Below are 21,402 nucleotides of genomic sequence, written 5' to 3'. Positions count from 1 at the left end.
CCCCATCAGAATGGGAACTCTGAGAGGGCAGAGGTCATGTCCTGTTCCTTCCCAGGTCCCCAGCATCACCCAGCCCAACACAGGTGTTAGGAGGTGTTTGGTGAGCTATAAAATGGTTGGTTGGACTCCTGAGCGTCCGGGCTATTGGGCTGTGAAGCATATGCCATCACCAAACAGAGGGGTGGCCCCCAGGACCCCTGGAAGCCCCCAGGCAGGAAGACAACTGAGACTTCTCAACGTTTCCCAAGTCTGGCACAGTCACTGTCTTAGAGAAGGAGCCTGAGGAATGGGGGTGCCCTGTGCTGAGAGCTTTTGGCAACCTTTCCAAGGCGTCTCCATGGGCCAGGAGGCCCTTTGTACTTCAGGATTAAATCCCGAGGCAGACGGGGCTGGGGACAACATGTCAGGATGGAGGGCTCTTCCCCAAGAGGAGCACTATCGCTCTCACCTTCTCTCATGAGTGAGGTCACCTCCTCCAGGCAGCCTTCCTGGGTGGGTCACTTGTCCTCCTCCCAGGCCTCCTGAGAATTCCCACAGGACAGAGTCTGGGGGCCCTGGACCTCGTGAAGCCCAATCCCCAGCTTGGTGGGAGTAGACTAAGGCCTGGGGAGGCAGGAAAGCTCTTGCCCAGGGCCTCACCTGGGGTTAGGGGACCATGCCACAGCCCAGAGTCCTTCAGGACACACAGACTGCCTCTCTTCTGAGCACCGTTTGTCTTTGGGGCCTTTCCACTTTCCTGCATTGGCCAGCGGATGGGCTGAGCCCCTCTCAGATGTGGGGTGAGGCTGGTGTCTCCTCCAGGCCAGGAGCAGGGCCTCACGTCTCACCCTCTGTGCCAGCCCCAGTGCCCAGAGTGGGAGGTAAATGCTGGACAGCGCTGGCTTGGCACAGGGTTAGTGTGGGCCTGCAGAAGGCAGGAAGGAGGGGCTGATCTGGGGAGGGGCTAGTGGAGTGGAGGGAGATGGGGCCTGGCAGAGCCCATCTCCACTCTCCTCCGGGACAAGGCAGGGAGCAGGACACAGAGCGGCTGCCAGTGCCATTGACACCTGCCTGGGGCTCTCCCTGACTCTGTCCTGAGCTCTCTGTTTCTGCCTCTCAGCCTCCCTGGGTTCTCCATGTCTGTCCCTCTTGCTGTCTGTCTGTTCTTCTCTGGTATGTGATTCTCCCACAGCCTCACTGCTGGGCCCCATGACTGTATTTGGCTCTATCTCGAGGGCCTGGTCCATCTCAGCTGTTGCCCAAATCCCAGGGCGGGGGGAGTAGGAGAAAGAGACTAAGACAGAGACAGAGACCGATTCAGATGCAGAGGGACAGACAAGAGCCAGGAGGGGACCCTGGAGACAGGGGCTGGGGAGGCAGGGCTGGCCAGGGTCATAAAGCCTTCCAGACCCTAAGGGGAAGACCCTGAGGACAAGGCCAGATGGCGGGAGGCGCGGGGGTCCACCCTGTCCCTCTGCGCTGGCTCCTGGCCCCGCTTCCCTCTCCCTCACCCTGCTGGAATGTGTCAGCACTTTTATTGTTCCTAAAAATAGCCCTTCTGTATTGGGGGTCGGAGTGAGGAATCTTCTGGGCAGGGTTCATCTCAGCCATGCCCCGCCTCTGGGCTCCCATCCTCTGTTTCCCAGAGCAGGGGCCTCGTGGAGCTGTCCCCACCCCTACCTGCAGTGCTCTGTTAAAACCTGAATGGGACTGTATCTCTCCCTTACACAAGACTGCCACTGCCCCTGGGGCCCCCAGACAGGCTCTGAGCGCCCAGGCCTGTTAGGGAGCTGTTTGTAAAGCTCTCAGAGCCTCATGACAGGGCCACCGCTGCCCCTGATCACTCCCACCATCCAGGCTTGCATGCTCTAGCCTCTCCCCAACTCTTAGCCTTGCTGCCCCCATTCCTTCATCCCTCCCACCTCCAGGCCTTGGCCCCTCCATTTGTCTCCTGCACCAGGCTCTCCTCTCTTCTCCCCTCCTGTCCTTCTAGGCACAGCCCTGCTCTGCTCTGCTCTGCTCTAGTGCCCTGCCCACGGTGCCATTCACTCCCTGGTCCTGTCCTCCAGTGTCCACGGGACTCTTACCCCTACCTCCCTTCCACTGCTCCCGTCTGCAGGTCAGCAGGGGCTGGGTGCACGGCCCGAGCAGGATGTTGGCCCTGAGATACAGCCTTCTCCAGGGAAGGGGACACTGGTGGGGAGACACTGCAGGCTCTGGGACCCCTACTGGCCCCTCCATCTCCCTTCCCCAGCTCTGGTTTTCTCTTCTGCACCTAGGCCTGGAAGGTCTCTCCATTTCAGTCTCCAGGGGAATGCCCATCCAGTCTCACCTCCTCCCTGCCTCTGTTTTTCAGATGGGGGAACCGAGCCCCAGAGAGAGGAGGTGATGGACCCACGAGCCCACGGGACGCTGGCCATGGGCCTCGGTCATGCTGCATCATTCTGCAGGGTCCCCATCAGCGGGGCTCCAGAGGCAGGGGCGGGCTCCTCACACCACCCCCGCTCCCCACCCTACTCGGGCAGGCAGGCTGCCATCCAAAGTTATTTGCCTTTGGAGGGCCCAGGAAGCCAGAGAACAAACATCCGGAGTCTCTGGAACTTCTCCTACTCTCTCTCCTCACATCCCAAGGATCCAGGAGCCACTGAGTGCACAAGTGCACAAGCACACACACACACACACATACACACACAGCCCAGGGCTGGTTAACATGTGAGCACAGGAGATCTCATGGGACTGTTGTGCCTGTGAATCTGTGCTGATCTTCTAAAAGCCCAAAACCGTACAAAGATGATGATGGCTGCCCCAGCCTTACATCAATTTTGTCTTGGAAATGAAAATTAAAATCACTTTTCTGTGACTTTTTTGATTGCAAAATTCTGGATACGCTCACCAAACCCGAGCTTTTCTCTCACTGTGCGGGGAGCTCCCATGCTGCTGGGGACCCAGGCACCTGTGTGGCCAGCCCATCAGTCATCCACAACGCGTGTCCCTGCAGGCCATCGTGTGACCACGGTAGAATATGTCCCTTGGGTCACTAGGAGAATGTCTGTGTGAAAGTGTGTGATTCTGTCGGAGACCATGTGTGAGAGTGTAAACGTGTCAGCACCCCTGCGTCCATGTCTGTGCATGAGCCATCTGCACATACAGGTGACTGTCACGGCCTGTGTCCGTGTGTGTGAGATTTGGTTGTTGGTGTGTCTGTGAGCTGGGTGTGTGCAGCATGTGCAACTGTCTGAAGGGACTGCAAGGGCCCCGGGGGCTGGTGTCGTCTCGAATGAGTGAATGAGTGTGTGGCTGAGAGTGCAGGCATCTGTGGATGCATGTGGTCCGATTCTCCTCCCCTGTGCACCCCCATCACCTCCTCCATCACCTCTGCCAGATCTGGGCTCACATCCCCACCCTGCCACATGTCACTTGTGTGGCCCTGGACAAGTCTTTTAACCTTCCTGGGCTTGGTTTCCTCGTCTATAGAATAGCGCCTTCTCCCAGAGCTGCCGAGAAGACTAAACGGGAACCTTTGGAGTCCTGCCTGAGCTGGCTCCCAGCAGGGCGTGAGGCCACCTCTGTGCAAGTTACAAAGAGGTGACCCTAACCTCTGGGTACATGCAGCTCTGAGGGGCAAGGGCTGGAAAGGGAGGGAGGCCTGGGGCTCTGCACTGCCCCACTGAGGGTGGAGCCCCTGTGCAAAGAACCATCTGAGGTTAGAGGCAGTGGCCTTGCAGGTGAGCAAGGAGCAGCAGCTCCCTGTCTCCTGCCCCCACTCCAGGTGCGCAGTCTGGGACCAGAAGGTCTCTGACTCTGGAACTGGGGTGGACATCTTCCGGATGATGCTCTGAGGACACCCACCCCCTCCTAACTTCCCCTGGGGCTCTGTCCCCTTGGCCCACCCTCCAGCCCTCCCTCCTCAAAGCCCAAGAGAAGGCCTCACCGAAGCCATGGGGAGGATTGACCAGACCTGGGATGCGGAGACCAGCTAGGCTGCTTGGAGGGTCAGAAACCGCCCACCCAGCTTGACTCATTGTCAGATTGGGAGACTGAGACACGGAGAGGGCCAGGGACCCTCCCAGGGACATGAGGGAACCCAGTTGGTCCAAGTTCCTGTCTCAAGATCTCTGGAGCTGGAGCTGGGGAGACCCAAGCTTTGGACTCTGTTGGCTCCTGAATGGAGCCCAAGGGAGTGGGTGGGGGTCCCAGGAAGCAGGCACTTCCAGACCCATCTCCTCAGTTGTTGGTTTGGACGTCCTACCCATCCCCACCCTCCCCACCCAGGCCAGATCCCCTACTGGTGTGATTAACCGAATTATGAGGTTTTTCTTGAGCAAATTGCATCGGCCTAATTGAATGAGGCTGCAGGAGCCCGGGCTGAAGGCTGACAGCGGGTGAGGACAGCAGGAGCACGGAGAGGACGGTGTGGGAGCAGGTGGGGCACTGATAACGCTGAACAGGGGGAGGTGAAGAGAGGGGCCGCGGGCCTTGGGGAACACGACATCACTCATTCAGTACGGCCTCTCTGCACACACCCATCACACTAGGTGCCTGGGCAGAGGGACGGAGGGGTGGTGCTCCTCAAGAGACCACGGAATATTTGCTCAGGGCCAGGGCACGTAATCCTCCCAGTAGCCCCATTTTATACCAGAGGAAACTGAGGCTCAAGAGAGAAAATGACTCGCTGAACGGCAGAACCAGAGAGGGCTGTTTGACAGCACAGCTCTGGCTCTGACCCGGACCCTGCGCCACCCACCAAAGGGCCCCGTCCTGTCTCCAGGAGGCTGTCCTGGGGAGTTCAGAGAATGGAGGAGGCCTCAAGGCAGCTCACGCTTGGGCCCAGACACCACGTCCAGCCCTGTTGGGTGTTCCTTCTTGTCCACTCTGTGATATCTGTCCCCTCTGATGGCCAGCAGCTGAGGCTAGGGCTGATCCAAAGTGGATCACACACTCCCCACCACCCACAGCACACCCACCATCCCTCTCCCTCCCATGCAGCACCCCACTCTGTGTCACACTCATCACCCCAGGACAACACACAGGGACACAACCACTGTCACCCTCACATGGCATGTCCCACATACTGAGTGACACACAATCATTTCATGGTGTCCACAGTGTCACACATCACTGAGTGTCACAGGGTCACACACAGCGAAACTATCACTCTCACCCTCACTCAGGGTGTCCCACATCCCCAGTGTCACACACCATGTCCCCAATGTCCACAGTGTCACCCACACACAGTGTCATAAACACAGCCCCAGGCTGGCTCTGTGTGCACTGCCACATTTCAGCATCATCCAGGACTTTCCAGCCTTAAAAAAAAACATCTTTGGTGAAATGACATCATGTCTGGGATTTGCTTTAAAATACTTCAGCAAAGCAACCCAAGGAATGGGAGAAAATATTTGCAAATCATATATCTGACAAGGAGTTAATATTCAGAATACATAAAGAACTCCTACAACTCAACAACAACAAAAACAAACAACCTGATTTAAAAATAGGCAAAGGACTTGAATAGACATTTCTATAAAGAAGATATACAAATGGCCAATAAGCACATGAAAAGATGCACGACATCACTAAGCATTAGGGAAATGCAAATCAAAGCCACCATGGGACACCACTTCACACCCATTAGGATGGCTACCACCAAAAAAAAAAAAAAAAAAACGAGAAAATAATAAATGTTGGTGAGAATGTGGAGAAATTGGAAAACCCTGGTACTGTTGGTGGGAATGTAAAATTGTACAGCTACTGTGGAAAACAGTACAGCAGTCCCTCAAAAAATGAAAAAAAAAATTACCACATGATCCAGGAATTCCACTTCTGGGTATATACCCCAAAGAATTGAAAGAAGGGTCTTGAAGTAATATTTGTACCCCTATGTTCATGGTAGCACTATTCACAATAGCCAAAAGGTGGAAGCAACCCAAGTGCCCATCAATGGATGAATGGATAAACAAACTGGGGAATATTATTCAGCCCCAAAAAGGAAGGAAATTCTGACACAAGCTACAATGTGGATGAGCCTTGAGGACATTATGCTAAATGAAATAAGCCCTTCACAAAATGTCAAATACTGCATGATTCCACTTATATCAGGTACCTGGAGTAGTCAAACTCACAGAGACAGAAAGTAGAGTGATGGCTGCCAGGGGCTGTGGGGGAGGGGCAAGTGGGGAGTAACTGTGTAATGAGTATAAGTTTCAGTTTTGCAAGATGAAAAAGTTCTGGAAAATGGTTGCACATCAATGTGAACATACTTAACGTTACTATACACTTAAAAATGGTTAAGATGATATTTTATGTTATGTATATTTTACTACAATTAAAAATTTTTAAATAGATACCTCAGGAAAGAAAAATGAAAAAAAAAAGATGTGAGGGAGAGGGCTAGATGAATTAAATGGGCCCAAATCTTGATAGCTGTTGGATTTGGGTAATGGGTATATGGCAAGTTTATGGTATTATCTTCTCTACTATTGTGTGCTTAAAATATTTCCTAGTAAAACAATGTTACTCTCTCTTGACCTCACGCCTCTTTCTAGCAACTCCACCCTTCTCTGCATCCCTTCACAGCCAAATGTCTCCGGAAGGCTGACCATGCTGTCTTCACCTCTCCCTCACACCCGCCGAGGCCATCTGGCTTCTGGCCCCACCCCGTCAGACGTGGTCCTTGTCAGGCTGACTAGAGCACATGGCCCGGCGCAGCACAATCCCAGTTCCCATCTTACCTGACGGGGCAGTAGTACCCCTCCCCCTTGACCCTCTCCCCTCCCGTGGCTTCTGGCTTCACACTCTGGTGGTCGCCACCTCCCTGGCCTCTCCTCCTCTGTCTCTTTGCTGCTCCTCTTCACCTTCCCAGCCTCTAGACAAGGAGCATGCAGGGCTTGGGGCTCAGTCCTCAGTCCCGCCTCTTCTCTCACTATGCTCTCTCCCTAGGTCATCCCAACCAGGTCTGTGGCTTAATAAACCATCCATGCCTGTTGACTCCCAATAGAGCCCCAGCCTGGCTCTTGCCGCCCACTGGACATCTTCACCTGGATGTTTGACTCATGTCAGAACAGGTCTCTTAACTTCTGCCTCCTTGCCCTTCCCGTCCCACTAACCCTGACCTTCCCCCAGTCTACACCCATCTCAGCAACATCTCCACTGTCCATCGCTTGGTTCTTCAAGCCAGAAACCTGGGCGCCATCCTGTTCCTCCTCTCATTCATCAGCAAGTCCTATCATTTCTGCCTCCCAAATATCTCCAAAGCTTGTCCATTTTTCTCCAACACTTCTACCACCCCTGAGCCCAGCACCGCCATCTCCCGGCTGGGCGGCTGCAGTAGCCTCCAACTTGTCTGCCTGCCTCCCCCCGGTCCCTCCAACTCAGCCCCCACATACATTCTGCAGCCAGAGAAAATTTTCCAGAAATAAAGCCAGAGTTGGTCTATAGATTGAAGGCAAAAGTAATACAGAATGTTCAATACTCAAAATAATAGTTTTATTAGATAGCATTTCCAGTCCCAGAACCCCGCGCCTGCAGAGTGCTGTGCATTATCACCGAGGCGTTAATTCTGAAGTTCCCTTACCCTTGAAACAATGTGATACTAAACGTGAATGAATGGAATAAAAATTTTTATGAGTCAAAAAACTCTCCCCCATAAATTAGACCACATCACTCCCCTGTCTGAACCCATCAGGGTCTTCCCATGACAGCGTCATACTCAGTGTCACATGTTCACATTTCACATTGTCACACAGCACCACACATTCAATGTCAGGCTCAGGGTCACCCAGCAACACAAACTGGTTTTCATGCACTTGATGTCACTCCATGTCACACCCTTGGGTGCACACTCAGCCTCACTATATCCTAGGCTTGGGGCAGCACACGCTCAGTTTCACAATTCAGTTTCAGACACGTGAGCCACAAACTCAGGACCAGAGTGTCTGCCATTCAACCGTGTTTATATATTTGATCCTCATACTGTCACACCCTTAGTGTCACATGTGGTATTACTCAGCATCACACAGTCGATGTCAAACAGTGTCACAGTGTCACATTATCACACTCAGTGGCACATCCACTGTCTCACACAGTCTTCGACAAGTGGTGTCACACACTTAGTATCACTCAGTGTCACACACTTAGCCTCACACTCTGTGACTAACCTATTCTCCACATAGTATCCCATGATTGAGGTCACATACTTGATATCACACAATGTCACAAGCTCAGTGTCACACACTCAGTAGAACACCCACTGCCCCGTAATTGGTGTCTCAGTGTCACCCTTGGCATCACCCTGGGTCCCACGAGCTCCCCCCACCCCCACCCCGCTGGGCACAGGAGCTGCTGCCCCATGTCAAGGCTGTTTCCTGTTGTTGTGCTTGGAGTCCTCAGCCACTGCTTGCTCCTTCAAGGATTTCCTGTTGTCAGGGCCCCAGTCAGGCCTGGCCCAGCCTGGGATACACAGCTCAAAGCCCTAGAGCCGGCCAGTGGGATCCCCGGCCCGCTGCCCCCCTCATTCTGGCTGGGCCCATGGGATTTTCCCCCATTCAGTCAACCTGGACCCCATGTGCCTGGGCTTGTGCTGGCTCCACTGAAGGGAGGTGCCCTCCAGGCCCTGCTCCCCTCCTAGGGTGCCCAGGCCGGGGCTCCCCAGGAGGGGGGCTCCTGGGCAGTCAGGAAGAAGTTGTCTACACTGTCTGAACAGCTTGGGACGAGACCTTAGCTGGTCTATGCGGCTCAGTCCCAAGCTGCTGGGAGCAAGAGAAGGACAGATGGTGGAAGGTGGAAGACAAAGGGTTTGGAGGTCACAGAGTTAGGGAAGTCTTCCCAGAGGAAGCCAGTGGAGAGCTGGGAGATGGGAGGAAGAGGAAGAAAAGGCATCCCAGACGGGGACACCAGACAGTGGCAAAGGCTAGGAGGCAGGAAGCGGGAGGAGACAGGGCTGAGAGGGATGAAGACAGGAACGGGAGAAACGGGAGGTTATGTTGTGGGATTTGGAGAAAAATAGTTGGTTTCCTTCCTATCAGCTCCCTCCTCTCCCCAGACCAGCGTTCAGGTTCTGCCTCCAGCAGGAGCCTCAGGGCACGCCCTTCCTGGCCCTGCCTTGGGGGGCCCCACAGAATGCCCCCCGGTGGCTGCCAAACCCCCTCACCTCCTGCCCCAGACCAGCCCGCAGGAAGGACACGCGGAGGCCAGCGCACGCTCCCCACACGGCCTGGCCTGAGATAAATATTTCCCGGGAAACGGAACTTGTTCTTTCTGTGTTTACAGCCAAGGGCCAGGCAGGGTGGTGGGGGAGGTGCCAGCCAGAGGAAGCTTGTCCTTGGGCCCAGAGTTTCCAGCCCAGCACTGCCTCAGACCTGCTGTGTGCCTCTGAGCCAGTCCCTGCCTCTCTCTGAGCCTCCATTCCAAGCCCTCAAGGGGGCTGGCCCTCCCTGGCCCTTAGCCTGCCCAGAACCCTGGCCCTGCCTCAGCTTGTGTCTTCTCTGGGTGTGAGTCCCTGCTGCTTAATGCCTCCCCCTTCAGACTAGGCTTCTCTGATGGCGGGACCTCTGTCTGCCCATCTCCACCTTGTCCTCTGTCAGTCAGGGGTGTGGACAGATGGACAGACAGAGAGACAGGCTGGGGTGGCAGCTGAGACTGCCTCCCTGGCCCCAGGTCCCTGCATACCCCGGGCCTGTACAGCCCGACAGGTGGGCACGGGCAGATGGCAGGGCCTCAGGGCCCCCATGGATGCCAGATGCTATGGCCAACTTGTTGGCAGCAGCTCCCCCGGGGCCATGGGGCATCATCGAGGCTGCTTGCTCCTGATGTGCAGAATCCAGGAGGAGGCTGGCACATCTGCCAGTTAGGAGCACTCACTCAAGAATTTTTTAAAAAAGCCTGAAAAGCGCTGCTTGGAGCCGCCCTTCCAGCCTCAGCCCAACGCTCCCTACCCAGAAGCCTGGATTCCACTGACACGTCGGGCCTCCTCCCATGGAGACCTGGCCCATCCTGCCCACACACAAGCTGCTCCTGTCCCCTGCAAAGCTTTCTAAGCCCCCATGACGATCTTCCCTTACAGGACCACCCCGGCTCCTGCCCTGCCCATCGCTACCCCACCACACTGGGCCACTGATGCACCACCAGCGGCCTCAGCCTCCCCCCAGACTCTGGGACCAAGCATTCCTCAGCCCAGGACCCAGGGGCAGAGAGGTTGTGAATCTGGGTCCCCAGCACCGGGCCAGCCTCCTGCAGCCCCCTCTGGGGCTGGGTCCTTGTTTCAGGCTCCTCTATCTGCTTGTTCCCAGTCCTGTGCTGGTCCTTGTTGTCCTCTCAGAAGCTGACCACACGGACCTCTCTGACTATCCAGCTGATCTCCGGCCTCATCAGTCAGTGACCTTGGCCCTCCCCATCCTTCAAAGTTCCAAGGCCATCTCCTCCAGGAAGTCTCCAAGACTGCCCCTAATCCAGCAACTTCTCTCTTCTTGGAACTACTCCCGCTCTGTAACAGACATTCTCATTTGATCAAGAAGCATTTATGGAGGATCTACTATATACCAGGTCTATGCCAAGCCCCACGTGGGCCCAGGAGAGACAAAGGAGGCTCAGCCTTGGTTCTTACCCCCAAGGTGTTTACAACAAAAGCACATATAACCACATGAGGTGAGAAGTTACTGAACTGTAAGTTCAGGGCAGCCTGGGGGCTGAGAGTGCCCAGGAAGGAGGGCAGACTGACTTGACTCGAGGTTGAGGGAGCAATCTGAGAGGACTTCCAGAGGAGGTGACATCTACTCCAGGACTTGAAAAGGGAGTAGGTGGAGAAAAAAGAGAAAGGTACTTCAGAGAGGTCAGTGTGAGCAAAGGCAGGGAGGCTGGGAAGAGCTTGCCTCTGGGGGCAAAAGGTAGACATGAGGGGTCCAGCAGGCAGGGCCAGCAACGCTGTGGTCTTTACTTATGCTGTGGGCAGTGATAGACGAGCCAGAGCTGGGCAGCACATTAGGGTGCTTAGTATAGGTACCCTTGCCCTTGTCCACGTCTGCCTCTTCCCCTGCCCCTGCCCTAGCGAGGGCTCCCAAGCCCCCATCGGGGCCCTGAGAGCCAGCACAGAGAAGGCACGGACCCAGTGTGCTCAGTTCACTACTTGAACTGCCTCAGCCCCGACATCCAGGGAGAGTGACGGCCCTGACCCTGAAGGCAGACTCTGGGCTGAGCCCGAAGAGCCCCTCCTCAGGCCAGCGCTGGCACAGGGGCCAGGGAGCCGTCCCAAGAGGGTGTGCTGAACAGACAACCGCTAGGTGGGGATGGTGCCGGCAGCCCTGCTCCGCCGGCTGCCACGCTGCCAGTGCCAGGAGAGCATGCCGTGCCCAGAGAGCCTTCAGGAACCCCAGCCCAGCCCCTCAGTGCACCCTGTCCCACAGGGGCACAGCCTCGGCCCAACTCCAAGGATCTCACCTTGGAGGGAAGCAGGGAGGGTGCCACCTCCCTCCAAGGACCAGCTCTGGGCCAGGCACCTCACATACTGTCTTTGTAAACTTCTCCCAACAGCTCTGCTGCGCTTACGTCCAATCATGATGGAGCTTCTTATCCCCTTTTGACAGGTGAGGAAACTGATGCTCAGGCTGGCTAGGTGACTGGCCCAAGGTCACACCTAGGAAGTGGTGAAGTGGGGACTTGAACTCATGCCAATCCAACCCCACAGTCTGTCCACTAGATGAGGCCATCGTGTCTCCCTCGCCTGCACCCTGACAGGAGGGCTCCTCAGCAGTCTCTCCAGCCCTTCCTCTCTCTCCCTACGGCTGTCTCCATAGTCTGAGCAACACCCTAAAGTCCCTACTCTCTCCAGCCCTGTCCTTTCTGTGTTGGGGAGTCCCCCAGGGTAGCAACCCATCTCTCCCCAACAGGGCTGAGCGTCGGCCTGGGCACTCGGGAGGGGGTGCTCCTGAACCCAGAAATAGAGCAGCCTCTGCCAAGAGGCCAGGCAGACACCTGCCATCTTCGGGTGAGTGTGGGGTTGGGGACAGGACAGAGCTGAGAGCTGAGGGGCTCACAGCCTAAGATCCTCGGTCTGAGGGAGGAGGCAGCAGGACCCAAGCAGGAAAGGCCGAGGGAGAACAGAGGGATGGGAGCAAATGGGGGTCATCCAGCGAAGCGGCCGGTGGGAGGGCAAGGCTTGGGGGCTGGGAAGGAGGGGCAGAACTTGAACTTGCAGGAGCAGGGCCAAGGGCCTAGGCAGAAGAGGCTGTGCACAGAGGCACAGACAAGGAGCCTGGGCCTGGCTCCTTCCCTTGGGGCCCAGCTCCCATTGCCCAGGAGGGTCCCAGCTTCTCCAAAGGCCTCTCCCTCCCAGCTTCCTGGGAGGATGAAAAATCCAGTCTTTCCTGGCAGGTGGCAGTGGCTGCTGAGACACTGCTGGCTCCCAGGAACACCATCTGTCCCAGCTTTGGGGGGAGCCCCCACCCCACGGGAAATGCCATGGCCATAAATAAATTAATAACGACTTTCCAGGCCCCCCTCCTCTCCCTTCCCCAGCTCCCAGCAGTAGGGACCTTCTCAGGGCTTGGCCCTACGTCCCAGCAGTGAGCCCACGCTGAGCCCCCTGGGCACCAGGCCCTGTGTGGGCGTCCTCTTTCCCATCTTACCAGAGGGCAGGGAGAGACGGAGAGTCAGGCACGAGACACATCTGGGCTCCACTCTCAGTTCTGCCCCTGATTCACTTCCTGTGTGATCCCGCTGGACCTCAACTTCCCCAATTGTGAAAGGAGAATAAGAAGAGCCGTGCCTCATACAAGAGGTTGTGAGGACTAAACAGGGGAGTTCCCAGCACAGAGGAGGGGCTAACACAGCAGCAGCCTCCGCTTCCTCTCAGCCAGGCCTGGGCACGAGAGTGGGTTCATGCCAGTCTTGCTGCGTGGTCCAATTTTACACACACCCCTCCTCTGTGCCAATCTTTTCCGTCCCCAGCCCACCCCATCTGCCCCTCAAGGCCCCTCTGAGCACTGAAGATTCCTACGAGGCACCCCAAAGGCACAGTCGGGGACTGGGGATGTCACCCCGCACTCACTGAGGCCTCACTGGGCACCCTCTGGAGGGCGGTGGGAGACTCAGGAATGAAAAGCGCACAGTGCCCTGGTCAAGGAGCTCAGAGTTCAGAGAGGAAGACATACAGAGTCACGTAATGGAGAAAACAGGGCGCTCACGGCACAGACAGCAGAACGCCCAGCATCTGACTGCCAGGGTAGGAGAGCTCAGAGGAGGGAGCGCGAGGGGCAGGGAGGGCTTCCCAGAGGAGGGGAGGCTAGAGCTGAGCCCAGAAGGATTTGGGAAGCTGAGGGGAGAAGAGGCCAGCAGGAGCGGTTCTGGGGAGGCAGAACGGATGAAGGGGGGACGGTGGCCTGGCTGGGGTTATAGAGGGAGCAGAAGGATGGGGAGCACGGAGAATTTTTGAGCAAGTGACAAGTTCAGGTTTGCATGTTAGAAAGATCCTTCTGGCAGCCACACGTGGGATGGGGGCAGCTGAAAGCAGACAGCCAGTGAGCCGTCCAGGGAAAAGATGACCAGTCCCCAGGACAGGCAGCAGGAATGGAGAGGAGGTGAGAAATTCATGAAATACTTAGGGCAGAGAACCAACAGGGAATTGTTGGATGAGGGTGAGGAGAACGAAGGAGGAGTCTCAAACGACTCCCAGGTGGTTTGGGAGGAGGGTGAATCCTCAGTGGGAGGGAACCCCAGGCAGGAATAGGGTGGGGGAGGCAGTCTCCATGTGAGGGGACCCTAGGCTGGAGGGGATGGGGCTAGGATTCGGCTCCAGCCTCCCAGTCCTCCCAGGGGTGGGGGCAATGCTCAGGCTGACCCCCAGCCTGTGCCCCCACGCCCCCAAGCCCACCCACTCCTCCCTCCACTGACTCTCACCTCCAGTTGGGCGTCTCTACTCCCTGGGGGCACTGGCTCCTGTGCAAGGAGGTCCCGGCCAGCTGTAGAGACAAGAAGGCCAGGAGCTGAGGCCAGGCAGGCCTTCTCCCCTGCACCCAGCCTGCCCGCCACCCCAGCCCCAGCAGGCCCCGGCCTGCTGTCTCCCATAGGCAGCCTCCGTCAGAGAGCCTTGTCTGATCACACCCTGCTCTCTCCCCACTCTCCCTTCTTGCTCCCTGCCCTCCGTGGGCACTTCTGGTTCTGGTGTATTCTCTGCCCCTTGCTTGACTCTGAGAACTGAACCGAGCTCTTTCTTTCAGCCTGGGGCTCCTCAGGAGTGGGAACGACCACATTTTTACCCCTTTGAGGCCCCCTCCACTTCTGCTTCTCTCCAGGGAGCTTCACTACTCCTCTCAAAACCTCAGTTTCCCCACCTAAAAAGTGGGATGAGTAATGTCCCACTCACTCAGTCCCTGGGGGGGCCTTGCAGCAGAGGTTGCTGTGAATCCTAAACAAATGTGATCCTATGTGTGAGCCCCCAGCCTCAGCCTGGTGCCCAGTCATCTGGGCTCCAACTGGACCCTCCAGCCTGCGTCCCCTCAGCACCACTTCCAGGGCTCCTCAAATGCTGGCAGACGTATGGGGGACCCGCTCACTGGTTCTCCGGGAGCCGGCCACCCAGGCAGTGTGCAGAACCCCAGCCTCTCTGAGAGGCACTGCCCGCGGCCAGCGGCCCCTCCCCACCCCCACGCGACAGGCAGACCCAGGCATGGGATGGGCACAGGCGCGGGATATTCTGAGCCTGGCTTCATTCCCGTCAGCTGCTGGCCGCCATGCCAGCCTGGCGCGGGCGCAGGGGCTGATTTGATTTGGCAGCTTCGGAAGCATGTGGTGGGGAGGGGGAGGGGAGGGAGATGAGACACCCATCCCTGCTAGGAAATAAACAGCCTCCAGCGCTCAGCAAGCTGGGGGGGTGGGTCTGGGTTCCCTGCCTGGTGCCCCCCTCTTCTCATCCAGGCTCTGGACGCCTTCCCACGACTGCTGGAATCTGTGACTCTCCTTGGGTCACCATAGGGGTGACAGTAGCTGCACCTGGTGTGTGGATGCTTGTGGCGTGGCTGTGGGTGGCTGTCTGGTTGTCCCACATGTCCCTATGTCCTGTGGGGTCTCCCTGCCCGGCTGTGCATGTAGCTGGGCCTGAGTGTCGCAGGATCTCTGGGTCTGTGTGCAGGGCGATAGTCTAGAGGTGGCCATCTCCCACGGTGACAGTGACCACATGGCTGGGGTTCTACAGGGGACTGACTGCAGCCCAGGGTGTGACAAGGTCACCCGTGTGCCTGAGTCCACTGTAGGGCCTGGTGTGCACTGGCTCCGGCCTGTTCCTTCCCTCTGTGCGATGACCCTGCTAACCCAGCGTGTCCGGCAGAGGAAATGACGAGGGCGGAGATAAGCACCTGACCCCAGGGCCCAACCCTTTTGTCCGCAACCCTCAACGGTGGTCCACCCACGGCTGCCCCGGGACGGTCCCTCCCCCTCCTGAGAGGAGGCAGTGCCAGCTTCACTTGATTCTCCAAGTGCCCCTCAGGCCTCTCCTCCTCTCCTGGAGAGCTCCTGCCCTCTGCCCTGGGAGGCGGACAGGATGAGGGGAGTCTCGGCTAGGCCCTCATAGTGCCTCCATAATTCCACCCCGGCCTCAGCATTTACCAGCCTCCTGCCTCCCCCACAGTCAGAGCAGCCCAGCTCACCATTCCAGCGGCCCGGCAATCTACGCCACCCCAGTAATATGCTGCTGGCGTCCTGGGGGCCTCCAGTTGCAGAACTGCTGCTGGAGCATCAGGGGCTCTGGTTCTCTAACCTCTGCCCTGACAGGTCAAGGACGTGAGGTCAGACTGGGACCTAGTCCTAAAGGGTCCACAGGCCAGAGTTATGCCCCAGACACCAGGCAGGAGGTCAGGGTAGGGTGGAGCCAGCTTTGGGGAAGACACAATGTCTCATCTGTCACCGCCTCCCCATTGTCCCACTGTCCTCTGGGGACCACAGGGCTCTCCCCACCCAGCCACAGGAAGCTGAGCCCCTCCTAGAGACAGAAGGAGGGGACAATGAAAGAAGGGCAAGGACTAGGGGGAGACTCACCATGCCTTTGGGGACACAGAGGAGGAACCTAGGCTCAGAGAACTCAGTTATCACAAAGGGGCTAGTGGGATGGAGACAGTCTGTAGAGAGGTCCGGGGGAGCTTCCTGGAGGAGGTGTGTGGTGCCTCACAAAAGAGAACACTATGTTTGAGGACAGTCTTCTAACTATGCAATACAGATTTTCACCTGGGACTTGTATGTAATCATGCATGTACTTGCATGTGCCTGTGTGTCCCTATGTGCACGGGTGTGCACCTCAGCCACAGAGTCCTGAGCTCTGGTCTGTATCCCAAAGGCAGAGTTTGCCCAAGATAGGGGTCAGCCAGGCAGCAGACACAGTGACAGAGAAGGGCATAGTCTGGGCAAAGAAGAGGAAGGACAGACAGCTCAGGGCTGAGGCGAGAAGCCTGTCAAGCCGGTCATAACACAGTCAGTCCTCAAACCCTAGATGCCTGACGCCAAGGGCAGTCTTCTCCTGTGACCCGGGGTCTGCCACAACCTGCTATGCAACTTCAGACAAGACGTTCCCCTCTCTGAGCTTCTTTCTTCATCTGAAGAATAAAAGGGTTGGACCTGATGATCTCCTAGGGCCCTTCCAAGTCTAACAATCTTCTGAGAGAGACTGACACACAGAGACAGCCAGAGACGGAGACTTACAGGGGTGGGGAGAGAGCCCGAGTGGAGGCGGAGATAAGAGTGAGGGATGGGACAGCGGGAAGAAGAGCGGCAGAGTGCAGAGAGAGGAGAACCCCAGGGAGGCCCGCTGTGGGCTGGGCAGCTGGGGAGGGGCTCCCTGCTGGGGACCCGGTCCTCAGGGCCAACACAGGATGTGGTAGACAATGGAGCCTTGTGGATGTCAGGGAGCTGCTGTCGCCAGCCCACCTGCCTTCTGGGCTGTGGGAGGAGAAAGATGGAGGGGTGACAGACAAGGGCTCAGCCCCCCTAACCTGAGTCCTGCCTGCACTCCTGTTCCCTAGGTGTTCCAGGGGAAAGGGGCGAGCTGCAGGCAATGGGGAGCCCCCAGGACTGGGAATCAGGAAGCTGGATTTTAGGCCCTGCTGTGCCGTGTGACCTGGGCCAGCTCCCAGCCTCCATCACCTGATCTGTGAGCCCACCGGGCTGGGACTTGTGCAGTGGTACTGAGCTTCTGAGGGAGCCAGCAGGGCCGGCTCTCTAGAGGGCCGAGATCCTTCTCTCTGGCCTGGATGCTGTCTCCCCAACTGTGGTGTGGGTGCTGACGCACGTGCACAACTCAAGAGGCAGCAAGTTGCTGCACAAATGGGCTGGCCTTGTGCCAGCTGGGCCGTGGGCCCATGCTGCACGGGAGCACCCATCGGTCATCAGCTCCCAGGCTCCCTGCGCTGGGACCCCCCCCCCTTCCTTAGGCCCTTCTCACAGCCACCCCCAGGGCACAAGCAGGGTGCTCCCTCCTCAGCCTGCACTCAAGGAGTGCTGAAGGGTCACCGTCCGATGCCCACACTGTCCTTCTGGCTGCCCTGGCCTCTGCCCTAGTCGGAGGCCCTTTGTACTTGGGGCCCTCACACGCAGGGGTTCATGCACTTCCGTGTCCGTGTCCAGGAAGCGTTCATGTCCTGTTTTCCCCCTCAGGCCCGAGCTGCCCGGGAAGTGGGGGGTGAGCAGGCCTCTCCTTCCTTCACTGTCAACATTCCTGCACAGAGACTCGAGGGGCTGGGAGGAAAGGGCACTCCTCTCTCTGCCATAGCCTGAAATGGTTGAGGAACGGAGGCAGGGGAATGAAGGAAACGACCCCTTAGCCCGCAAGCTTAGGGAGTGGCAGATCTCACACGTGAACACACCCATTCTGCTGTGGCCTGAGAAACAGCCCATTGACCCAGGTTGAGAGGGGCTCGCTCCCCACTAATGCCAGCCCAGCCCCTCCTGCCCTCCCTCACTGGGGGTGGGGGCCACCCACGATCCGAGCTGTCTCCATTGCTTCTTGTTATGTTTTTAATAACTGAACATCAACATTAACAAGGCAGGTGGTTGCAGCTCTTCTCAGCAGCCCCATTTAGAATCATTGAATCATCAAATCATCAAATCCTAGAATCCTGGATTCACAGAATGTCCGCATCTTCAGCTCCTGGCATCTCAGCATCTTAAAGTCACAGAATGTTGGAATCACACCACCATGCACCCACACAGCCCCGGCCGGGAGCTGAGAGCCGTGGCAGGCTCGAACCCCACAAACTGACTCTGATTCTCAGTTACACATCCCTAGAGCTTGAGCTCACACACCCCTGGAGATATTGACCCCCCCCACTTCCTCCTTCCAGGTGAGAAAGGCAGCCCAGAAAACGGCCATGTGCAAGATTACCAGTGGGAGCCAAGCAATGCCCAACCCCGTGATTGCAAAATGGGACCTCAACATTCTGGTGTCCAAGAAATGGGGAAACTTTTACATTCTGAAATATGTTCATGCCTTAGCATCTGAAGGATTGGCTCCAAGACCCCCGCAGATACCAAAACCCCCGGATGCTCAAGTCCTTTATATTAAATAGTGCAGTATTTGCCTATAACCTACCCACACCCTCCCATATACTTTAAATCATCTCTAGATTACTTATAATACCAAATACAATGGAAATGCTATGCAAATCGTTATACTGTATTGTTTAGGGAATAATAACAAGAAAAAAGTCTATACATGTTCAGTACAGACACAACCATTGTCTGCCTTTTGAACCTCGGTTGAATCCAAGGGTGTGGAGCCCGCAGATAGAAAGGGCCAAAGGGCCGATTGCACTGGCATTTATGTCGGTGCCACTGCTCTTTCAGCCCTGCTCACTTGCCTTCACCCTCCCTCCCGGCCCTCCCACACTCTTCCTGCTCCCCCCTCCACCGCCACTGGGCCCTTTAGCCAGCACCTCATCCCTCAGCCCCTCTTCCCTCAGCTTCTGCAACTCCCTCGCCCTTTCCCCTCCTCTAGGTCTGCACCTAGGCCCCCAGATATAGGCAACCACAGACAGGAGGAGTTCGAGGGGCCAAGCCCCTCAGAGTAGGGGACAGGAAAAGCAAAATGCCTGCCACCTGAAGCTACTGGCCAGAGGACAGACTCCCCAGAGGAAGTGCCCTGCACACAAGACTGGAAAGTCCTGGAGCCCCTGGGGGTCCAGCCACACCAGAGGCGGCAGCTTCAAGGGAGCCAAATCCCAAGTGGAGGGACACAGTTCAGGCTTAGAATTGATATTAGAACCACCACTGTATGTTTAGCATTTTCATACATTTACATTTTAACTCACTTTGGAATGTACTCATACATTTTTGGATGTGAATTTTATTAAACATTACTTTTCACAGATTGTTTTAATTTTTTAATTCTGAACACTCTGCCCAGGGCAGACCCTGAGTGCCCACGCTATGAGAAGGATGCAGTGGCTGTAAGCGGCGTTCAGGTCTCCTGGTCTCCATTTAGCCTCAAAGCTCCTGACCTAGAAGGTCTTCCTGAGACCCTGTGGTCCTTAGAGGGCCGTGACACAGGCCCAGGCATCTGCCCTCAAACCCTGCCTTCCTTCACTGCCCACCATCCAGGGTGAGGGGGCATTCTCGCTCTCCCTTCACCTCTACAGCTGACCGGCTCCCTCCTCTACCCCTTGCCCCTCTGTCCCCACCCCTCCATCCTTGGCATTTCCCCCTCCCAGTCTCATCACCCCTTGTCTGGACCACCCTGTGCCAGTCTCTGTACAGCCACCCAGCCTCCTGCCTCACCCCGTCTATGCACTCTCCATCCCGTGGCCCAGGGGTTTCCCTAACAGTCCCTGCACTGCTTTCAACTCTTCCCCTAGTGCCCAGTTCCCTCTGGAAAAAATCCACATTCCTTAACATAGCTTGTAAGTCCTGCATAATCTGGCCCCTGCCAGGCTCACCAGCCTCGACTCTGGACGCTTCACCCCCAGGGTCTCCCCCCCCGGCAATTTTGTCGATTCAGCCACGCTGGCATCCAGGACCCAGCTCCATGGAACCGTGGGACCACGTGTCTTCCTCCCTCTGTCTGTCACCAGCTTCACCATTCTCTCCCTCTCTCTGTCTAGAACTTTCTCCTAGCTCAGCCCTTAGCTCTGAGCTTAGATATGTTTCTTCCTGGAAGCTCTCCAACTTGACCCTCCCTCCCACTCTGGGCTGAATCAGGGGCCCCTGCTCTGTCCCACCATGGCCCCCGAGTTTCTCTCCAGCACTGCCCTCACCATGCAATCTACCAGCATTGATCTTTGTCTGTGCCCCCTCCCCATCCCACCACCTGCCCACCGTCAGCCCTGGAACCTAGGTCTGTCTACCTGCCATGGGTAGATGCACTGCTGCTCAGACTTGGAGTAACATGTGGCAGAACTTTAAGGTCCACACCGTGCTTATCTCCACCCACCCTCTCTGATGGGCACGCAGATGACCTCACTAAATGTCCCCTGATGGAGGCCTGGCAGTACACAGTGAGTGGCATGGACAGGCAGGGCTGTGGTTTCTCAGAGGAAGTGAGAGTCTCTGGGCTGGGATGAGGACTTCCTGGAGGAAGCATCTGGGAAGATCCTCCATGAGTCAGTCCTAAGACAGCAATTGAGGATAGGCCATAGGAAGTCCTCAGCCCAGCCCTATGGCCATCAGAGCAAACCATCAGAAGGGACCAGAGTCTGCAATGAGGGAGATCCAGTGGCCACAGCCCAGGACAGGGCTCCTGGAAGGGTTGACAGTGCATTCAGGGAAAACTTCCTGGAGGAGGGGTTACTTCTGGCTGGTTTGGGGCAGGGAAGTAGGTGGAGATGAATCGGGTTGGAGAAAGTGGTGAGAGACAGAGTTGTAGAAGAGAAAGCTCTACTCCTTCTTGTCCTTTACCCCTGAGAGGAAGGGGAGTTGGGAGGTAGATGGGCAGGAGGAGCAAAGAAGGCGGAGGCGGCATGGAGATAACATCAATGCGGACGCAACAGCATTATGGATGGCTGGGGCTGGCAGGGAGCAGGTCCCCAGCTGTGGCTGGGAAACGTTTCCTGTCTCCTTGCCAGGGGGGTCATTAATAATCGTTTACCCGCCACAGGCAGCACGGAGGCCAGCCAGGAGCAGCATGGTGCTGGGGCCGGAGCCCAGCCTGGCGGTCAGGAGAGCTGTATTCTGGGACCAGCCCTGCCACCTTGCTGTGAAACCTGGACTAGTCACCTGACCTCTCTTGGTCTCTGGTAATGCTGGTAAAAGGAGGGTCTAAAGAGGAGGCTGCCTAAAGTCCCCTCCCTGCTCTGGGCCTCAGTTTCCCTAGATGGTAGCTGGGCTGCCAACCCTACAGGGGTTATAGACATCTGACGATCAAAATGAGCATCCAGACTATGCCAAGCCCAGCTCAGGACACACAGGATGGGCAGACCCAGCCCAGCCTCTGAAGAGCTCGCATTCTGGCGGGAGCCA

At 56.8% G+C, this 21,402-nt stretch overlaps 1 protein-coding gene across 3 annotated transcripts in view; it reads right to left on the bottom strand.

Moving 5' to 3' along the window:
- The window catches only part of PDE2A (phosphodiesterase 2A), a 90,243-nt gene that overhangs the window by 37,729 nt on the left and 31,112 nt on the right, over positions 1-21,402 (bottom strand). For 2 of the 3 annotated variants that reach the window (XM_014741834.3, XM_070274467.1), the window contains exon 3: positions 13,867-13,928. The exons of the other annotated variant lie outside the window; for it this stretch is intronic. In XM_014741834.3, coding sequence (XP_014597320.1) covers positions 13,867-13,928 — 62 coding nt within the window. The remainder of the gene's footprint in view (positions 1-13,866; positions 13,929-21,402) is intronic. 3 annotated transcript variants of the gene reach the window in all.

Source organism: Equus caballus, chromosome 7 (assembly GCF_041296265.1).
Source record: "Equus caballus isolate H_3958 breed thoroughbred chromosome 7, TB-T2T, whole genome shotgun sequence".
NCBI lineage: Eukaryota > Metazoa > Chordata > Mammalia > Perissodactyla > Equidae > Equus > Equus caballus.
The sequence above is the reverse complement of the archived record's forward strand: the minus strand, read 5'-3'. Positions and strand labels throughout refer to the sequence as shown.